This window comes from Copadichromis virginalis, linkage group LG19 (assembly GCF_057382275.1).
Source record: "Copadichromis virginalis isolate Kocher_CV1m ecotype Utaka linkage group LG19, C_Virginalis_male_GT1.1, whole genome shotgun sequence".
NCBI lineage: Eukaryota > Metazoa > Chordata > Actinopteri > Cichliformes > Cichlidae > Copadichromis > Copadichromis virginalis.
Window position 1 is genome coordinate 34,312,130 of NC_140636.1, and position 23,017 is coordinate 34,335,146.

General features: G+C 43.2%; 1 protein-coding gene across 2 annotated transcripts in view; it reads left to right on the top strand.

Annotated features, from left to right (window-relative positions):
• esrrb (estrogen-related receptor beta) overlaps positions 1-23,017 on the top strand; it is a 43,763-nt gene that overhangs the window by 12,567 nt on the left and 8,179 nt on the right. Inside the window, exons 3-6 of one of the 2 annotated variants that reach the window (XM_085441303.1) lie at positions 439-848; positions 6,446-6,571; positions 15,373-15,483; positions 15,969-16,130. In XM_085441303.1, coding sequence (XP_085297429.1) covers positions 439-848; positions 6,446-6,571; positions 15,373-15,483; positions 15,969-16,130 — 809 coding nt within the window. The remainder of the gene's footprint in view (positions 1-438; positions 849-6,445; positions 6,572-15,372; positions 15,484-15,968; positions 16,131-23,017) is intronic. The other variant, XM_085441305.1, reaches the window with a different exon arrangement.

The following is a 23,017-nucleotide window of genomic DNA, read 5'->3' on the forward strand; positions in this document are numbered from 1 at the left end:
GGAAAGATTAAAAAAAAGAGAGATGACTACATATTTAAATTTCAATTTTAAACGTAAGGCTGCAACCACACGAAACTTATCATCTGTCCTCTTTTCAGTTTCCTCTCCTTTGTGAAAAGAAAATCAAACACATGTTTTTCCACTGTAAAAGCTGAGAGAGTGAGTTGTTCTGCTCTGTAGTTGTAAATAAGCAGTATGTTAGCGCTCATCTTTTCACACTCCATTCACTCCAAATTTCTCGTTAAAGGAAAGAAGCATTTCTGTTACAGTTGTTCTGAATTGCCATATAATCTAATAATTTGCTGTCTCCTGCACTTCTGTCACTTGGCTGGTTGATGAGATTCATTACTGCTCTCCGAAGACCTCTGCTAATCATCTTCATCTTCTCCACCCTCCACACCCTCTTTCCTATCAACCCTACCCCCCACCCCCTTCCAGGCTGCTGAATAGAATGGCCGCTGATGACCGGCATCTACCCTCCAGCTGTGGGTCCTACATCAAGACGGAGCCATCCAGTCCTTCCTCGGTCATCGACACGGTCAGCCACCACAGCCCCAGCGGCAACTCGGACGCCAGCGGCGGCTATGTCAGCACCATGAACAGCCACTCGAACGGCCTGGACTCTCCTCCTATGTTCACCCCCAGCGGGCTTGGGGCTGGCACCTGCCGCAAGCGCTATGACGACTGCTCCAGCACCATCATGGAGGACTCGTCCATAAAGTGCGAATACATGTTGAACTCCCTCCCCAAGAGGCTGTGCCTGGTCTGTGGAGATATAGCCTCGGGGTATCACTATGGGGTAGCCTCTTGTGAGGCCTGCAAAGCCTTTTTTAAAAGGACAATACAAGGTATTTTTCTTCTTTCACCCCGCCCGACAAACACTCAATACAAGATATTTCATCCCATGTCGCTGCATCACAGAACACCAAAACACCCTCCATACAAGACACCTTTGGCCTCACAACAGCACTGAAACATACTCAGTCCAAACACTTTCCTATGTAAAAAAAAAAAAATCACTGGAGTGTGGAAGATGCCTCATACCACAGGGGACCAGTAGCCTCCAGAAACATATCAGGCTCTGTTTTTAATTTATTCACAACTCAACAAAACAAAACAGAAAAATAAAATTCTCTTTAATGATTAACAAATAATTATGCGTTTTGAAAAGAATCTTTACAATAAAACTGAAATAAAAGAAAAAGAGGGAGACTTGAACACAGAGGAGGCAACTGTTGAGATTATGACATCATCTGTCATGGTGGGTGGAGTTTGATGGAGGCAATATCATCACTCAGAGGGCAGATTTGGTGGAGGGTGGGGGCTGTTTGTCCAGATGCCTTGGGGGGGTGCAGAGTGCATGCTTTATTATTCTTGTTCTGACTTGTGTGTGTGGGGGGGACGGGACTAGTGTGAGACTGTTCTATCTGCAAGGCATGATGTATCACAGCTTCTCATTGGAGAGGCAATGAAAGGCCCCCCACTGTGAAACTGTGCGCTCCGCTCCAGATTAATCAGGGCGACGAAGATATTGTTGAGCAGAAAAAAAAAATTTGCACAACAGGCACAGCTGCCCAGAACTAAGCTGTGCTGGCTTAGTCGTGGAATAAATTCAGTGAAAAACAAACTAGATAAAACAGATCAAATGAACCTAAGGGTTTGGTTAAGGTGAAACAAAACAATTTTGTCCGCTGCTTTCAGGGAATTTTTTCATCAGCAAATAATTGCGGGCATTAAATGGAGAGCAGGCTGCCTGTCTTGATGCTAGGTGTTGATTTTGGACCTTACTTCCCTATCAGCTTTAGACAGTCTATGTACCTTTTGCAGGCAAACAAAAGCATTAGGCCAAATCCTCCTGTTTACCCATGCTGCCATCAGCAATCCTGTCTGTTGACAAAAGATGAACATTTTCTCTCAAGTAACATAACTGGGCTTTTGTCCCTTCACTAAAAGTACACTGACGGCGACACAATGGGACAGAAAAGAGGCATCGGGAAAGAATGAGATGTCTTAAGTGGAGCAACGGCCCAAACAATTAAGAGCAAGGTACATGGAAAGAAAAAATTGAATGCTCCTCTTTTTTCCCCCCTCGCTTTGCATTGTCAATTTGAAATCCCTCTCTTTCTCTTCTTGGAGGGCTGCCTGTAATGGAGCTAATCTGCCGTCGTTTGTCCGAGCCACAGGAGTTTTGTCAATAACAATCAGCGTTTGGAAAGTGTAATTAAGGCCGAGGCTTTTCATTAGGAAGAAGGGAGGGGGCCGTCTCCAGGGACGGGCATGCCAATTAGAAACTCAGGCACGCGTCGCCGGGTAATTTCAGGGAAAGGAGGGGAAAAAAACCCAGGACTTCTTTAGATTGGAGAGGGAGCCTGCTGCTCTTTCAGAGGAGCGGAGGAGAGGCTTAATGGCATAATAATCAGACAGGGGTCCCAGGCAGAGGATGCAGGGCTCTTTTTTTTTTTTTGGGAGGGTGGGGGGGGGGCGGTAAAATCCTTCCGAAATGATGAAAGAAACACATGCAGGATTGCTAGAGGAAAATGGAAGCGGTAAAGAGCAGGATGTAGAGCCCTTGAAAAGAATGAGAGGGTGCCGTTGATGAGAACTGATTAATTAAAGGAATAACGAGGCAGTCAAGGGTGGAGTGTGAGACGGCCCTCTCTAATGAGAAGAAAACAAAGGAGCTGTCTTTCCCAGCCCTTTCTCACATTGTTCTATAACACTTAGGGCAAACATGTGAAGTTAATGTTAACCGTGTACACGACAATTTCTTTATCACCTTGTGCTCACCTTGTGTAACTGTGATTTAGCAACTTATTCTTGACAATGCTATTAAAACGCAGGCTTAAATTATTATTATATAAATAAAATATTATTTTCAGTGAGTGTGTGCACAAATGTGTGCGCCTGTCCTTTCAGACTGCTTCAGTTCTCTTATGGCCTGTGCTTTTTTAAGGCCACGTCCCTACCGTTTTCAACAAACACGGATGGCACATCCATCTTCTGCCACCTATTCATCCAGTTTAAAAGCCCCTTGAACTCATATGTGGAGATAGTTGCTTTAGTCAAGGCCAGACCCAAATTAAAGTCAACCTAGATCTCCATCCATCCCAGAAATACCCCTGTTCTCAATGCGCCCTAATCATACCTCCAGCCCTGCACCTCGCGCGCCCCACCAATCAAAAGCATAAATGTCTTATTGAACCGTGTTTTCTTCCCATTTTGAACCCAAGTGCAAAATTGCTTGAAAACCGACTGAACTCAGTGGCCCTCTTTTATATGAAGTAACAGACCTTGACAGTAAGCCTGTAAAAGTCAGTTTAGATTTTGATGAGAAATACCTGCCATTTTACTGTAATTTACTTACAAGACCTGACTTTCCCCCTCTGTGCCCTGGCATGGGTCCTGAAAAGCCATAAAATAGATTGAGACAGATACTTATCAAGAGAAGAAGGAGGCAAATCTTTTTCTTCTCCCTTCACTCTGTAATGTTATTGGTAACCATACCATAACCTCTCTAAAGACAGATAAACCCCCGAGCATGGCCCTCGGGTTAAAGGGGTTCCCGCCAGTGCGCTTCGTTTTAGAAAATGAAAGTTGCCATACAGTCGCTCTAGCAGCCAGTGTATCTGTGCAGCGTTTCTGAACGGCAGATCTGTTGTATGACATTTATTACAAGCACACCATTAAATCTGTTGTCACCGTCTGTGTTTAACTCCTGTTCAGTATAGTGCAATTTGTTATTAGATAAAAGACAAAAGAGACTGTTAGAGCCGTTCAGCCATCTGTTCTCTTTTATACCCTCTGAGCCCTGATATTAGTTCAGTTTAGTTAATTTCAGTATAACTCAATACAGTTAAGTCCGCTGAATTACAGTCCAGTAAAATACTTTATTAATTTTTTTAAGAAGACAACTCAAGCAAAGACGATAATAATTCAGTTATGGCGTCTATGCAAGTAAATTAAATATTTAAATCTTTTAACTTTAGTTGACTTCATTTCACTTTGACTATTTAAGGGTCAGTACCTAATTAGCCATTATTTTGGATATAATGTAGGTTAAGAGTATGACCAAATACAAGTGAAACTGAAGCTTTATGCTTTTCACGTCTGTGTTTACAAAACTGCTGATGGGAGCAAACCTTTTAACGCAATCAGTTAATATAATGAGTTACGTGTAATAAAAAAGATCTGCCATAGATTTGGGACTCGTAACGTGCTGTAGTCTTGTGCTTTAAACATGATTGCAAAGCTACATTTTTGTCTACATTCACGTTCATTTATTATGTCCGTTAGCATTTTCTTCTGCACTTATATTGACTTAAAATAACAGGTCAGAAGCAGCAGTCATGCTAGAAAGTGATACTTTGGTAAGGTTGCGTGTGTGCTGACACTGAAACAATCCCTGTTCTAAATATAAATCAAATGTAGGGATGAAAAATGAGTTAATCCACCTCTCACTCTGCCTTGCGCTATGAGAAGCCCCCTCTGACAGAACATCAGACGAACGTGGGGGTGGGGGGGAGTCGGCTGGGGGGGTGAATACGGTAGCGCAGAAGTGTGGGCTCGCATGTTTGCTTTTGTTTCTGGAGTGTGCGATATCAAAGGGCTAACTTAGTTAGTGCCAGGTGTGGTTTGTGCGGTTTGTGCACGTGTCCTTGGGATCCCCTGAGAAACGAAATGGAGAGGAGGAAGAAAAAAACAACAACCCATAAGCATCACCACACAGGGTCAGCTGTGCTGTATAAGCCCTGCAACATATCGTGGTGTGCGGTCCACAAGTTCCTAATTGTATAATTTAGTGAAATTCAAATGAAAGATATATTTTTTTTTAGATTTAGTGCTTTACATCAAAATTAAAGATTGGTTAGTGTGTAATGGAAACACAAACAGAAAAAAGCCTCAGAAGATTAACTTCTGTGCAGGGCGGCACTGATTGCCTCCTGCCAGATTATGAGAAAGGGATAGGATTATTATGGTCTGGTTCTGCTATGACAACAGAGAAAACAGACAGAGGAAAGACAATCAGAGCTCATCAGCCACTTGCCTCACACATTTATTTACCCCAACCCCAAAGAGAAGAGGAGAATTAGCATAATGATTTCTAACCCAGATATAAAGAGGAATTTCTAATTATTTATAACATCTTGGGACCCTCTACTTGATCTGTCCAATAATGTTAACATAATTGCATAAGCTGTCAAAGGATGTTAGAGGGCTAGCATAGGAATGCCAGTGGAATATTACACAGCTTTCTGTACAGAAATGTGAACTCAGGGTCAGAGCTGGGGTGCAGCTTCAGGACGTCGGGGTGCAATCCTAATGTGCTTGCGTGTGAATGTGTCTGGACGGTGTGCGCACACACAAGGAAATGCTTCCCCCTTTGGAAGAGGTTGGTGGGTGGAGAGCACGTTTGCTACGTCCTGTTTGCTTAGATGCACTTTAATGGATAAGGATGTTTATGTTGTGGGAATTATAACGATTAGGTTCGATTCTGACATTAGATGTCAATCTATTTCAGCACTACACTGGAAAAGACAAACAATAGGTTAAAAGAAAAGTTTAGAAAATATCAATGTCAAAATCCTTCAAGCTAAAAGCCCACTCAAGATGAGGATAATTCAAATTCCTAGGCCGAAGCAACCATTACACTGAAACCCTTTATTGAAAACCCCTGAATGCAGTAAAATGTAGGGAATCAGGCAGCAGCGGAGGAACTGCCTCACATACCCTGCCCTTCCTATTGCTAATGCTAGAGTAGTGCGGAACCGGCGCTTTTATTGTGTAGCAATGAAACTCTTTTTCATTGCTCCGTCCTGGAATCAGACGCTGCAGCTGAATAATGCATAAGGCCTCTTGCCTGTACACTATGTAAATAGTCAACAATGGCAACAGTGGTAACAACAGGTTTGGGTCTGCAGGAGTATTATGTAAAGTGGTCAGGGGCAGTGTGTCTGGCTCTCTAGCCTGCTATTGAAGCAGTGGCAGGCCCCTCTGAGCGCAGAGGGACATGGCCTGCGCCCGGGGCCTGGAGGGGACATGCACAGAATTAATGAGACCAATTTAGTGTTGCAGTAGAGTGGCATCTGCTGAACGGTCCTAAAGGACTGTTTTAGATTTCACTCCACCCCTAACCTCTTGCCCTTTACTCCTTGCCCCCACCACCTCTCCTCAGACTCTGGACCTCAGTACTAGAAGGTACTCCACACACTGGAGGGCACATAGAAATTGGTTCTGTAAGAATCTATATGATTAACAGGTGCCCATACCAGAGTGGTTATTATATAATAGACCATCTAAACACAATGATGGTGTTTTCTGCATTTACTGGGAGCACCCAGCTAAGCATCAGGTCCAAAATGCTTGTACTTTATACTCTACTCGTTATTTGAATATGGCATTGGTGCTAAGCTGTGCTTCTCCTTCTTCTTCTTCTTCTTCTTCACAGGTAACATAGAATACAGCTGTCCTGCCACAAATGAATGTGAGATCACAAAACGGAGACGCAAATCATGTCAGGCTTGTCGCTTCATGAAATGCCTCAAAGTGGGGATGCTCAAAGAAGGTAAGAAGAGTAAGAACATTTTTTATTATTCTTACACACTCATGTAGCATAGATCTTGTAGCATAGAAGCACACACTTTATACAAAAACAATTGATCAGATCAACAATAGTCTAATACATCATCATCGCGTGCCTGATGTCTTATGACCCACCAAGAAGGCCCATGTTATTTTTTCCTGCAGCAGCTCGTTTTATGCATTTCCACAGTGAGAAATGCATAAAACGAGCTGGCCGGCACAACAGTTCCCAGCCCCTTGTCCTCCCCCTCCTATCCACACAGCAGTAAATAATGTGCAGTTGAGTTGGGGACAGAAATATGCTGAATAGCTTGATCCCTGCCTCTGAGTAATAGAAATGTAACAGTATTCCACTTGGAAAGGCTCAGGCCAGGTCCCTGAGCACACACCCGCAACAGTCTCAGCTCTCCCTGGCATATTGATCCACTAAATGTTTTCCGAACATCTCAGCTCTCTTCCTGCGGATGGTTTTTTAAAGTCACGCCAACAGGGAATTCAGTGACAATTAAACATGCTTCCGATGGATTTGTCTGGCTGGTTTTCTCTCCCCCTCCCTTTCCCCACTGACTGACTCCCCCGAGACACAAACCTTGGCTGCTCTTCTAGCGGAGGCACCTGTCCACTCTCCCTCATCCCACTGCACTAGTGGGTGAGTTTTCACCTCCCTTACTCTTTCTGTTTCTGTCAGTTTATCATTTGCTGTTTGCTTGAAATATAAAATAAAATAAAAGATAGACAAATAACATAGAAATGACAATATCTGGAGGGAAGCAGTGTTGTTTTTGTTTTCACTCATTTTTATTTTGCTTCTCTCTTAAGTGCAGATAAAAGCAGGAAGGGTAGGTTTTTTCATCCCTCACGGTTGGGCGGTGGTATAAATGCTTTGCCAGATAAGAGCTCCGAAATCGAAGATAAATTAAATCCAGTTAAAACGTCCACTTTTAAATTCTCTGCCAAACTCCGTGAAATTTATATACTCTGCTTTTATTCATCCCATTATTCTCTTCTATTGGAGAGTGGGGGATTTATAGATGCATACATACCCAGTCGCGACCTGAAGCCGGAGTCGTAGCCCGTATGGATCCCAACCCAGTAACAGAATCTGCTGGACTGTGCACAGCCAGATAAAGCCTCAATGCCAGAATGACAGAGTAATCGCATTACTATCTGATGAAAAATTTATGCCAATATATCACCTTGGAGAATAAGAGACTACAAAAATATGTAGCCGTTGCTATAAATGAATGACTGGTGTCAGGTCAGGCTAAAAATGAGCGTAAAACCCGAATATGCAGAGTACGGCTAAGCCTGAGGTTCTAATGCACTCCTCTGTGTACTCAGCACATTATCAGAATAAGAATAATTCTTCTCCTTTACATAGTGGCTGTCATCACCGCACGGCAGCTATTGTCACTGTGCGTGATTAAAGTCATGTGCTGGTGTTCACAGATCCCAGTTCACAGAACTGATTTTTGTCACAGTCGAAATTATGAAACATGCTGGCTGTGACCAAGAAAACGAGCGTTTGCTTGAGCTCTTGTCTTGGGGCTGTGTCACCAAGACTAAATGGAAAGAGAGACACGTGGTCTGTGCCGACTGTAAGCTCAATGAAGCCGTCGGCTCAGGAAATGGTGGCAACCGCTCATGTGGCTCTGGTTGCAACTTACTTTCATTACTGCAGAAAGGTCACATTGTGTCTCAATGGAAAATTGCCTAATTATAACTTTATAGCCCCAACAAAGTGCATTGCTGACCCCCCAAAGAAACATAAGTTTAAATCCTTCACTAGATTTAAACAAAAAAATAAAACAACTTAAGATTTCACGTCTCTGTTCTGTGTGGGTACACCTGTGAAAGCAAAGCCACTAAAGCCACATTTGGCACTTCAATATTGGAAACCGGATAGGAGGCATAAGGAAAATGGTCTTGGAAGATCAGCAGTCCGATTACAGGAGGCCTGCCTGAACCTTGTGTTGAGTAGCTGTACTTTCCCTTGACTGTGTAAAGGAGGAAGTGATCAATAGACTAATCAAATGTCAGATGCAACAGGTTTTTCCTCTGATCAATGGAAACAGATCAGAGCTTAGAGCAAGAGAGAAGACAAGATAGTATTGAGAGATTAGACTGACATCATTCAGTGGCAGTTGCTGTCCACCACGACTTCCTTTCTCTCGCACACTCACACTACTGTACATGCCTCCACATGCAAGAATGGGCAGGTATATTTTACATAGTGCTTTTTCTAGTCTTACTGGCTGCTCAGAGCTCAAGAAAATCGACCATTTCTGTAAAGTTAATATATATTTTTATCTGCACATCCACAGCATTGACCAAAGACAATAGCTTTTTGTTCCATTGTCCTAATTTTGGAATACTGTGTGTTAAAGGAATCGTCTGGTTTTGCAAGGAAGCAGTGCGACAGCTGTGAAGATTTGCTGAACAAAGGAGTGTGTCTGTACTGATTAGGGCTGTCACAAACGATTATTTTGATAGTCGACTAGTCACCGATTATTTATGCGATTAGTCGACTAATCAGATCATCATCCACTGGACGTAAAACTACAGCTTATTGCACCAGCAGCATCTGCTCTTATATAACTATCATTAGCTTACAGCTTTAAGCTTTTAAGGTGCTAACTAAAAATAAAGACAAGATGATAGTTTATTCAATTTTAATGAAATTTGCAGATTGTTTCGGTAAAGTTTAATAAACTCCTTGCTATCTAAAATATAACAGGACACCGGAGTATATTCTCCAGCATCTCACACTTCTGATAATCAGCTGTCTGCTTGACGTTTATTCAGCTGTGTGAAAACTATAACTTTAATCTCAGCCAAACCGATTTACTCAGGAACAAATAAAATACTAAAAAAAGCCAAACAATAACATTTTTAATTTATCTAAGTGACTCATATATATTTAACCTGAGTCGCGAAAGACGGCGGTGGGTTTGAAACAGAGGCGGAGCCAGACATTTGAAACACCCGGGGCTTAGCCCTGAAGGGTAGTATGCATGTGGATTTTTTTTTCTTTTTTGGGGGGAGGGGGGGGGGGGGGGGTTAGAAATGACTGAAAGATTAATAGGCTCTGTTTTGAGTTTTGTTCAAAAAAGAATGACTTCATATAGGGAAAAAAAGATATCACATATACAGGACACCTTAAACTAGTTTTTTAATTAAGCAGCAAGGCAGAACAAGGTCAGGGCTGCATCAAGACACGAGGACTAAACCCCAATTCAACCAGACCCAGAACTGATCCGGAATTAAAACAGGACTACAAGAGTTCAAAATCAGGACTACTTAGGATTTAACCAAGACAGAACCAGAATCAGAACTAGATGATAGTAGCACTAAAAATCATCATAGACCTGCACTACACTTATTTTTTAATTCTACCAAAGTACACTATTTAGATTGAGAAAAGTTTATATAATTATTTAGCCTTGTTGTGCAAACAAGCCTGCATAACTTAATAAATATAGAATTTGAAAAATAACAAACCTAAAAAGAAACACTAGGTACGAGATACATGAGGACCTATGATACGGTGATACTTTTGGTAAACAACCATTTGACTAACATGTGTGTCTCACCTGCTCTTGTTCATCTCTGTTCTGTCCTGTCTCCTCTCTCTCCCTCTTTGTGCTGACAATCATCAAATATACAGTTGAAACCAGATATTTACAAACTCTTCAGATAAAAACACTTTTATAATTGTAACATCAAATCAGACTAAATGTTTATTTTTTTAGATTGATAAATATAAAAAACATATTTGTTAACTTTAAGAGTAAAGAGAGAAACTATCTGTATTTCTTAATTGCAAATGGCACCAAATTGTATTCAAACTGAGCCACACTTATGGAGCTCCACAATTCTTTTCCTGGTGTTTTGGTTGATATCTCTTAATTTTCCCATTTCAAAGAAACAGGCTCTGTGTTTTGCCTTATATGCATCCACAGCTGTGCCACCAGTTTACTCACATGGACTCTACTAACCTATCAGAAGCTTCTTCAGCTCAGAATGGAATCGTCTGGTTTTCTTATTAATTAACAAACTTAGTGTATATGTACTCTTAAATTTGATGAAAGTGATAAAAAATAGAAGCTCTGTCTCTCTTTATTCTGACATTTAACCAATTCAAAAGATATTTCAATATTTATCTAAAACAAAAGTTTACTCTAAATTGATGTTGTACAGAAAAAATGTTTTATGTTTTCTCCCTAAAGTGTATGTAAATATCTGGTTACAAATGTGAATATCCTGCTGTGTACTGAAATCCCTCTTGTTTTGCATAGAAATATACTGAACAACATACAAAGCATAATATATAAAATAACATTTACCTGAGTTTTTTCTTTGAAAGAAGCCTCTAATGTCCATTCTTATATTTCAGTACATAACTGAAACCGATTTAGTCGGGGAGGGTAAGAACTGAAAATATGAAATAAACACACGTAAGATAAGACTCTATTAAAAAAAAAAAAAAAAAAGCATTTGTTCGGCTTTTCATTTCGCCATTTGTTGATTCACTTGAAGAGCAAGTAACGTAATATTGGTCAAGTGATCAGTTTGATATCAATCTTTCGTGATTCACCGTCATTTGTACGGTATGAATGGTTTGCTTTGGTACCTGGTCAAACTTAAGCTCTCCTTAGTATGGCTGGCTCCGTTACTCCAACAGCGCACTCACAGGCATAAGAGCACCTGGCTGCAGCCCCGCCCCCTCGCTCAGTTGCTTAGTGCCTGAGCTCGGATCATACCAATATCAGGGGGGATTCACGCACAGTCGTAAATTCCCACTGTGTGCATTATGTGCTTCGAATATTGTGTGTACTTTTTGTTTTATACAGTTGTCAGCCAGGCATCTAACTATGAAAAAATTACACTCCAAAAGACCCCGGACTTCTGACAAAACAACCCGGGCTTAAGCCCAGTAAGCCACCCCCACGCTCCGCCCCTGGTTTGAAAACAATTTGCCGGGAGTCCGGTGTTCTCACGGCGCTAGTGACCTAGCCCCCGGCTAGCTATCGAGCTAGTGGGTAACAGACGTCTCCGAAAACGTCGGAGCGCTTTTGAAAATATGTGGTGTCCTGATAAACTGAGCCGATATTTGAGGTTTACACAGCTACATTCTCGCCTGAAAATATGTTAAACGTTTATTTTGTGACCCAGAAAGAATAATAAGAGTAATATTAAAACTAACTAGCTACCGCCATTGTTGGAAACTAAGCTGGACCGCGCTATGAATTCTGGGACACAGCTGCTTCTTCTTCTTCGGGGTTTAACGGCAGCTGGCATCCTTGTACATGCTGTGCTGCCATCTTCTGTTTCAGTCCGTTATTACACTCTTAAATCCTGCTATTATTCCTGCGTCTTTTGCGATCTTACAAAGCTTCAAACGACGCGTCGACTATTAAATCAGTCGTCGACGATTTTGATAGTCGACGTAATCGTGACTAGTCGACAAATCGTGGCAGCCCCTAGTACTGATATGCAATACATTTTCATGCAGAGAACAAGCTCTAACAGTCAGTTATAGTAAAACGCACAACATACAAATGGAAAAAAAAATGTTTAGTGAAGTAAAGTACTAAACGTCATTTCTTCAAAGTTGTGTGCACCAGTAAGATGAATCCAGTCTGCTTCTAAGATCTATAATTGAAATAAGTAAGTAACAGGAGGCCTCCACTGTGGCAAACATCACTTGAAATGTTTTTTCAACAGTTTAATTTAGACTCTGAAGTGAGGTTTAAGTGCCGTTTAGTCTTTTCAATTAGCAGTACGAGCAAGGATGTCAGCTCACGAGGGATACTGTAGCTAACCTGTAAATGGAGTATGTGACAAGGGTGTCACTATGGCAGCCTCTGGGGTCAGCAGATGAGGACGGGGGGCAATGCGTGACAATTTTTCCGCTACCCCTGCTCATCACCACTCGTGATTAAAAATGCTGCGATGCACTTAGAAGCATGCAAAGCTGGCAACGAGGGCCCTTTGAAATAGTGCTGACGGCAGTTTAGCGGGCGGCTTCCTTGAAAGGCAAGGTTCACCATGCCTTGCCATGTGGCCTTCTGATTTTCCCAGCTAAAATAGGGACCGCCTAAGCCCCCCTTGGCATTGCCAACCATCCCAGACATCCTGACACTTTCCCCAGGGAGAGACACCCAGAACAGGTGAGGGACTCAAAATAAGGACCCCTACCGCATAAAGTGAGTGAAGACAGGCCCTTTTGTAGGAGTGTGCTCGGAAGGGGATTATTATTGTTTTTGGAGAGAAAGAAGAGCTGTAGGTCAGCTGGCCCCAGCCCCCACCTCGAGGCCTGTGCTAATCCGTGCACAAATGCCAGCCGCCTTGGCCAAAAGCCCCCTCCCTGAGCACCCTCCTTTGAAGAGATGATACCCGAGCTCACCCGCTGCTACCCTTGCCGCACTGTGTAGTGGGCCATAAAACAGCAAGATGACTGTGGATGAGGTGGCACTCAACTCGCTTTGCACATTTATAACGCACCTACTGTTTACTCTGGAGGGAGCACAACAGACTGGCCAGAGTCGGAGCGCTTAAAGCGTCACCAAAGGGGCATATGAACCTCACAAAGGCCCCTATAAAAGTCCTGGCTATAGTACCTGACAGCATGAGTGAATGAATCTGTCTGGCTGCTCTTAATCACTCTCTCTTCCTCTCTGCCTGTGTCTGGCCCTGTTGGACAGTAAAATGAGACAGGTTAGTGCGGAGCTTTAATTCCTGTCAGCATCTGTTAATTATGGCCAGGACTGTTCTAATTAAAAGAGGCACCCATCTACCTCCGTAGTTGGCTTTATGCTGGCTGACACAGCCACACGACTCAACCGGCAGAGAGGAACACGGAGAGCAGAAGCGTTGCCACCTGGCAGCAGCCAAGCTCATCTGGAGAGCCGGAAGAAACTGTAGAAAGTGGTGATAGCACATTTGACAGGACATGCATCCAAGAATAACGGTATTTTAGCTAATGCAGAAAGTTTTTAAGCAGTAGCCCACAACACTGCCAGAATTGATTGCTTGATACAATGCACATAAAAAATAAATTGTCACCAAGTATCCACGCTTGTGCATGAAATACAGGTAGTTGATGTCAGATGATTCCCTGGTACTCACTGGGAAGGATAGGCTCTGCTGGGAGTTGGGGGTAATTAGGTTAGTAGGTTGTCAGTGTCAGGAAATTGAAAGACAGTCCTAATCAGATTTGTGTTTCTAGGGAATCAAATAATTTATATAAGTAGAAAAAAATCTTTGTTTCATAGTTACATGTTAATACAACTTACTGGACTCCCCATTCACACAGAGAGCGAGTAGGGCTTTGTGTCTGTTGCATATAAAAATCAGCTATTTTGCATAAATCTGCTGCTGAATTCCTCTTTGTTAAATGAAGGCCACCACTTCTATCTTACATCATCTGATTTTCCCTTTCCCCATCCGTTCACCGGGCGACCTCCAATCGCCACGCATGGGACACATCCAAACTCATCCTCTCCAAGAGCACTTGCTGATGGGCAAATTGTATTAGGCTCATTTGCAGTGGCCACACAATGCCCAGGTTTGACACCGTCCTCCCTGTTATAAAGTGATGAAATCATCAAGGAAGTGCTCCAGCTGCGGGTGTTGTTCACTCAAAGGACACGGGAGGCTGACAAATTAACTCCTCCTCCACCGCAAGAATTTCATTGAGCCTTTTTCCTCATCCAACATTTAGTATTAAATTTGTTTGCACGTCTGTGTAAGGGGGTGGTGGTGTTACATTATGCATACAAGGTAAATTGAACAGATTCTCCTTCTCAGCTGGATTAAGATAGCCGGTATGTTTAGACTGTCCGGTGGCAGTGACACAATTCCAAATAAGGGCATGCAGGATATAAATGTTTGCATACAATTTCATTAAATGGCCAAATACCTGCCGAGTGGCATCAAATGAATAGAACGGCGCAGATGAAATATGTTTACAATGTTGAAAATTAATAGAATAGAAAAGACATCTTAATAGAAACATTCTTATCAAATAATGAGATAATAAATAACTTATGTTATGATGAGGCCAGCTTGACATTTACAGTATCAGTGTGGAACCTGGCCCCCTAGGTGTGGCTGCGGATGATAAGGCCTCGGTGCTACTCCTGTGAAAGAGGGGTGAAATAAGGGTCTTTTATTGGAAAGCAATACCTAGTTATCTATCTGCAGTATGACAGTGGATGCTTTGTACACTGTATGTGTGACTATGTCTTTGCTTGTTGGCTGGTTAAGTTTCTGTTTGTGGATATTGAAAAAGGACACACCTGAGCACACACACACACACACAAGCAAAGAGGCAAGTGGCTGGCAGCTAATTAGTATTCAGTCTGCCTCACCCCAAAAGCTAAATAATTAGAGGGCCAGTCTGTGAGATCATTGACCCTGCGTTAAATATTCATATGTTTAGACCTGCTCTGGGCTCAGCTGTGTCACAGTAGACCAGCCAGGCATGGACCACATATGGGAAGCCTGCCGCGACTCTGACACATCCCCACACACACACACAGACACACACACACACACACACACACACACACTGAAAGTATGCTCATACACACGGACACATTTTTATACCTCTACGTAGTCCTTTTATATTCCTTACATACAAGCTAAAGGCCAGCACTGTAGCTCACATTTACTTTAATATATTATAATATAGAATATGTGAGGGTGTAATTTTGAACCATAATCCTATATTTTTGTCTTTACAACTTCATCACAATTTACACGGCGGTCTTATCTTTTCTTTCTTAGGGGTTCGTCTGGACCGTGTGCGAGGGGGCAGACAGAAGTACAAGAGGAGGTTGGACACAGAAAACAATCCGTACCTGGGCCTGACGCTCCCTCCTCCCACCAAAAAGCCTCGTGAGTACCCCCCACCCCCCGTCAATAGCCCATTGTCTCTTTCTTCCGCTGCCTCTCCTCTACCAGGCGAGCAAGCAAGTAAAACTGAGATAAAATTCTAGGACAGACTCGCGTTCCTCCATCATGTTGCATGTTTGGACAGTTGAGAGTTCGTTTGTCGTAAATATAGGCCACGTATTGTTCTGCTCGGAGCCGAGTTACGATAAGTCTCTGAACAGATGACTGATATTAAAGAGTGAGAGATCTCGAGGACACTCCTGTCTCACATGTTTTTTGCACACTGTAAATTTCCTTTGCACAATGTCGCGTTTCCTTCACACACACAGGCAAAAAAAAGGGAAGGTGGGACCACCATGCTACTGTTTCGTCATGTTGTCATGCATATCAGTGTTGCACATCTGTGTGCCTCTCTAAGCATTACGGTGAAATAACCTTTGACCTCTCCTTTTTTTTGACACCCCCACCCTCCTTCCTCTTCAATCCAGTCACAAAGATAGTGTCTCACCTGTTGGTGGCAGAGCCAGAGAAGATCTATGCCATGCCTGACCCCACCATGCCGGAGAGTGACATCAAGGCTCTGACCACGCTCTGTGACCTGGCTGACCGCGAGCTGGTGGTCATAATCGGCTGGGCTAAACACATCCCAGGTACAATACATATAAAATATTCTCTTATTGTCTTATTTCAAGGCATGCTCCTTTTCAATACTGTTTTATTTTTCCTCTTTCATCTCTCTTTGCCCCCAGTTTTAAACTTGCTCTGTGAAAATAAACATGCACTCACACGTAGATAATTAATGACAGCAGCTCATACAGCCTCCGGGTGCGTGGAGGATTGAGGGGTGTGCAAAATGGACATCGCTGTGCGAGAAACAAATCAATAGAGTGCATTTTAAATCCCTCCATTCAATGGAGAAGGGGGGACACAGACCCGGTGCCATTGTATGTTGTAATCACCGGGGAGATTAAGAGCAAAGTTGGGGACCTGCCCAGTCAAACAAGACATCATATCACACACAGGCACACATATGCACACATGAATGCACACAAGTGCAAGCACACACACATATTGAATTATTGATGGGCATAATCATGTTTCTTCCTTGCCCCATAGACATTCTGATAGAGGAGGTGTTAGGTTATAAGAGGCTGTTGAATTGAGGATAGGCCACCTCACATCAGCAGAGATTTTGCTTCCTTCGAGAGTTTTTCCTCTGATTTTGACAGAGTACATGTTGTTTAGCTGTTCTTTTTTGGCAACTAAAGCAGATTCCCGCTTGATCTTTCGCTCGACCCCCATAACTCTGTAGCACTGCAGTGCTGTAGAGACAAAGCGGTAACAAACTAAATCAATGTGTCCCTCGGTGCCAACGCCATAACCTCTTCTTCTCATCAGCATAACTTGGACAGGCATGCATCTGTCAGCATGCAGGAAATGCACGACATCATTACAACACTGACACATATGCACACTCTACGCATGGCACACACATGAAAAGTTTATTTATTTTCACTGATACAAAGTGGACTCTTAGTGACCTCGGGGTGGTGCATTGTGTACCGATAGGTATTAGAGTACTTCTCAGAAGAAGGGGTATTAATCAGGTACAGATCTGATAGTAAGGAGATTAGAGATGGATACGGTCCCAGCCCCTGGCCTCAGCCCCAGTCCCTTACGCGACTAAACCATTTGGATCACTCCCCACAGGCCATGCATGGTCAGCAGACTGAGAGTTTAACCAAGGAGCTTACTCAGGACTGGATCACAGCTGACCCGATAACACACTCTCATCATTGTGACCCAAAAATTACACCAGTGGCGCAGACATGCACAAAATTGACAGCATTCCCAGGCTGACTGTAGAGTACAGACAGGAAGAATCGTCACTAGTGCAAACTTGCATTTAGAGAGAATAAAGAGAGCATTAGTTTGTATTGTTCAGAGTCAGAAATGTTTCTTCTTCATAGATGGTCCTTTTAGCCAATTATTTAAAAAACACTAATATACAAGTATTAAAGGTTTTATCTCGCATCCCTGAAATGCTTCATCATTTTAATATGTGTACATGCTTACTCGGATTTTGTGTGTCGTGGTGTTGAAACGTTGCTAATCAGATTATACTAACACGTATTGTACAGTGGATAGATTCATAACGCTAATGGGATTTGCCCCATAGATTGCAGCTGACGACTCGTCATTCCAAATGTGGCGATAATGATCATTTAACCCAAAACCTGAAGCACTAAGCCCGACTGTGTGCTCCACTGTGAGCCGGCGCGTGGAACTATAGCTGCACTAACTGATTTGCCCTAAATAATCTGCACTGGCTGCACGTTGACAAGACGGAAGCAGATTTTTCTCATCTGCTTCTGAAGAAGACTCGACACTGGTTTCGTTTGTGGCCACGTTTTAATGCTTTTGTTCGTAAAACCACACTCATTCTTGTTAAATAACAATTTAAGAGGGCAAAAAAGGAGTTCCACTTCAACTAAGTGCTCGGTCCGTGTCTGCATTAGGGCAGTGGGTGTCCTCTGGCCATGAAATGGCTGCATAATTGAGTTGTACATGGCTGAACCTGATCAGAGACGGTTCACTGGTTGAGCGAGACTCCATGCGCTAACACTGCATGCACCAGCGGTACCTCAGGGCAGCCTACCACGCTCCGCTCCTACTATATTTCTCTTCTCCAGCTACGACAGGGAAGAGAAGGAGGGGAAAAAACCTACTGATTGTATCCTGATAGATTTTTGTGGCCTTGGGCAATGGAATTAAAGAGATTAACTGTTCATTATGAAGTAGACCACATTGATTAGGCCACTGACAGATGGGCCAGCAACTGAAGTCTGAGTGTAACAATTTAAATGTCATGAAAATTGGCAGTTACCTTCTCCCGATTGATTTTTAATTTCTCCTATTTTCAGCTAACATTTGGAACGAGTTTGAAAAGTGGCGTAATGTTGAGAAGAGTAGCCCTATTGGGTTTTAATGGGAGGACAATTGGAGGATAACAAAGCTGTATCATTAGTGGAGCCGATATCTGCCTTACAGGCTCCGATGTCGACTTTGTTATTTTGGCCGTGAAAGGTCGGCTTACATACGTGAAGTTCTTTTCAGGTGTTACAGAATTCTGCAATTTTAGGCGAAATAAGAACACGTTCAGTTGTTCAGATCAGCGTGGTGTCACATATCAGTCCTTTTTAACAGGTTTGCCATTGCAAAACTGCAGCCTTGCCCTCATCTGAAGAGCATCTTTAATTAACTGATAATCACCGCTGAGCTTTTAGACACTTGTGTCACTGCTCCAAATGGCAGCACAAAGTAACACGGCTGTTGCCTTAGGGGCACGGGGTCATTAGGAATAGTGTTAGGGCAACGCTGACAGATGGTTTGTTGCTCCTAAGGTGCTAACAACCTTCGACACACATAGCAATCCTCTGGCCACCCCTTCTGGTCCCTTCCATCAATTTAGAGCTGCATTTTCCTCTGTCCAAGACGTTTAGTGAGCAACTAAGTGCCCTGACCACTTCAGTACACTAGAACCTGCTTACCAACTTGACACTGCTGCCTTCCTCAGCAGCAGTGAGTTTCAAGTGTAACCCCCCATAACCCTGTGCTTTCCCCACATGCCTTCACACCCGCAGTGGGAATGTCATGTGTTCATATGTAAAGAGTGCCGTGCCTGTTGTTTATACAAAAGGTGCTCGTTGGTTGGTGCTTGCCAGCTCACCTCCCAGCTTCCCAGCTCCGAGTGTTTTCAGCTGGGAGTTCTCTCAGGGCTAAAGGGCCAAGCAAACACTGACACTGTCCTACTTTGCACCATACAAAGAAAACACGTTTCAGTCAGGACCAATATAGTCAAAGGATTTAAGGTGGATGTGAGTTGCAAAGCGGATTGCAGATGCATGACAATTGTATAGGTAGACTAAAGGAACTTAAATAGTGTGCGCAGTGTGACGGTGCCAATTGGATGCATAAATGGGTATCATCTGAACAATAAAGTGATGTTGGCTGACACTGAGTGAGGATTGTTTATTTCTCAGGTCTGTTTACATTTGTAATGTTAAGAAGTTCATTTGTCACACAGCTTTAATTATAATGAATTATTATAAAATATACACGCAAAGGATTTTCTCGTATTAGATTCAGGCCAGAGGAACCTAATGAATCAGACTAGTTTGCATTGTTCTTTTCATCGCTGGTGTTTTGGGAATATTCATCGTCTGTGCTTTATTGGATTTCAGTTCATCAGCTTCTGCGTCTGACACACAACTGCCTGGCGCGTTATTTGTTAGCACCGAGGCACCGATGTCGAAAAAAGATTGTGCCTCTTGTACGTTGTCTTGTTTTTGTCAGCTCAACCCTCCACTATAGTCGCCTGGCCTCCTTCACCCCCCCCCCCCCCACCCCTCCTCCTCCCGGGCTCCTGTTTTCTCTTTGCCATTAAATTGTAAAATCTACTTACTGTGTTGCCAGCCTGATCCCACTCGAGCTGCGTAATCTCCTTGTAATAGAGTGTGAATACTGCCTGGCAATAAATCAGCACCTCATCAGTGCACTTTATTAAATATAGACACCAACAGACAGCTCTTAGTATATTCAATTTACCCTCTGACGTAGGCTTCAACACAGGAGATAAAGACAGATTGAGCAATCAGGTGGATGCTGAGGCCTGAACCCAGTCAGAGAGTGGAAGGAAGGCAGAACCCCCCAATCTCATGCAGGGAGATTGAGATGGGGGACAGGAAGCCAACAGTGTGCAGGACCAGGAAGCCAAGCTTGTTTAGTTATTGTGACAGATGTATAGCTAGGTACATCCGGCGCTGTTATATACATATTTTTAATGACAAAAATAGATCAAATTTAAATACTTTCTTAAACTTTAACATGTGTGCATAATCTTTTTGTGTGAAATCTTTTTTGCCGATGTGCCTTTAAGTGATGATCAGCAGAGAGACATACCTCATTAAGCAGTGTTACTTGATGGCAGTGGAGATAAATTATGTGTAATTATAGCAATGATTAAAGCCTGATTCGTCCTGGTCTTTGGGGCTAAGAGATATGTAAAGTCAGTAGTGGCCAGTGGGACCCTGGGGAGAGCTAAAGACTTTGCTGCCCGGGTCAGGAGGTTATAGGGTGCAGATTAAAACAAGGGGATTACTGTATTTAACGTTTTTCAACCTCATAACATTCACAGGCTGCTGGTCAAATCACCCCATTCTCCAGCTACTTACAATGGGATAATGGGCTGGTTATCACGTCAAAAGAAGGCTGATAGGCGCTTCCTGAAAACGCAATTAATTTTCAGTCATCAACCTCTTTTTCACCTAGTCAGCTTGTATTGACTAGACTTTACTCAATAATTTTTTTTTAAAAAAGCAGCATTTCGTGTCATCAAATCAATGTCCAGAGAAAGCTCGCAGCAAACTGAGCTGTCTGTGTTGTACATGTGGCTGGATTTCAGGTCAAATTATTTACGTCAAGCACAGCAATTTATTACCAAGCTGCTATTGATTGGATCCTCCTGACGCCGTCATATAAATGCAAAAAAGGGTCATAGTCGGCATGCGAGTTATATGCACAAAGGTCCATGAAGACGAGTTTGCGCCATCTGTAAAATTGCTCAAAATGGACATTTCTTCCTATATTGCTTGTATGTCTTGTGTGTCACACTTGGAAGTGACAAGAATCCATGCAAAACAGAGGTGCACGCACATTTTCCCCAGTCCTTTCCCCCTTTTAAACTGTTATCTGAAATAAAACAAAACAACAACAAAAAGCTTTGATATAGAATAAGCTTATGGCAGTGTGATCATTCAGCCCAGTTTGAGGTTAGAAAAAAGAAAGATGTGCTCAACCTCTGGGGTCCTGTTAGGGGCAGTTTTACTCTAACTGGAGCCCGGAGAGCACTTGACTTGGCTGAGGTGAGATTGCCGCTGGGCAGAAGTCTTCAGGGCCTGCTTGTCCTTCTGATATCTGGCCATGATAGATCAGCCCCTGTCCAGCCAGAATTACTCTCTTTCCTCTTTCTATCTCCTTTTTTGCCTTTCCCTTATGCTCTGGTCCCCCTTTGCTCTCTCTCTTCCTTATCTCCCTCCTCCCTGGCCCATATCTTCTCCTCTCTTTTATCCCCCATTTCTCTAGCTCTCTCCCTCCCTCTCTCCCGCCTGCCATCTTTTTTCTTTTTCTCTCCCTCGCTCTGTCTGCTCTGTTGTCTGATTGAGGTTGAGTTACGAGGGGGCTGCAGCTGGAGGGGGCCACCGTGCCTCGTAATTACATCTCTTTTTATTACCCACGCTAATGGCCCTCGGGGAGAGGGAAACAATAATAAATTAATAGAATATGAACTCCAGCTCAACAGAAATCTCCAGCATTTCATTTTGGACAGTCCTGTGCTCTGGCAGATGAAACAGTGCTCTGATTAATCTCTGCAAGGGGTTTAAAGCAGCCGTCTGTAGGTTTGGGCTGCCCCCTCCTGCTCACAGCTGAGGGCTTTTGGGGAGATAAAGGAGGAGATGATGGTTTTGGCTTCTGTTGTTGGACTTTAGTGGTCTGATTTTTGCCCTTTGAGCTATTAATGATGATGCAGTTGACGATTAGGTGGGCCATTATGCGGTGCTGTTTCTTTATCACTCGTATTTATTTGTGCTCCTTTGTCTCGATTGAGTTTTTCATTCACAAGCAGTGTAAAAAAAAAAAAAGTCGCAGCAGAGAATTTTGAAAGTGAACATTTTCTTTGAGATATAAATGCTCCCTATTTGAGCGGGGTGCTTAAGTCAAAGTGAACAAAGAGAAACTCAAGAGCTGCATTGTTATTATCTCCTCGGCCGCAAAGACTTTCAGACAGAAAGCTGCCGGTGCACTCAGCAGTGGAGTGGAAAAGGCCCTTCAAGCGCACCGACAGGCCTCTGTGATTTGGTCAATATTGTGTCATGTTTGGTCAAACCCCGCCAAGGCAGTGGGCTGGAAATGAAGATGTAAATATTGATATTTCATTAGAGGAAATCACCCACTCCGACGGCACTTAACCGGGCCACCTTCAGAGTGCGGCGGCCGGAGCGGCGTGTGACCTGCGGAGTCGGGAAGTCACTTCATTACTCGATTAAATTGAGTGGAAAAAGGCGAGGCAACGACATGAGATCCCATTTGGAGCGATAATTTAGGCCTTGAAGAGAGAAAATGGAGCAAAGGAAAAACACTACCTCTCCATCTCACAACACTGGATTAAATTCAAGGACTTTTAGCGTCAAAGGTAATTGTAGGCTGCTGGAGCCGCATGTGTGCATATGGCTGAGAGGTGTCTGTTGTATCAGAACAACTCCAAAGCCACTTCAGCGAGCCCTGAACAAGGCCTTCACACGAGCTGTCATATTGGGAACAGCGCTTTAGTTCCGCTTCACTCCTCCTTGGCATTAAAAGGCTACACAAAGCCTTTTCCTGTGATTGTGATGCCAACCTGATGCGGCAATCAAGACCACGTCCACGCTTGCATGACAATTTTGCTCCGGCCAGTCCACATTCTGTCCGACATAATGGC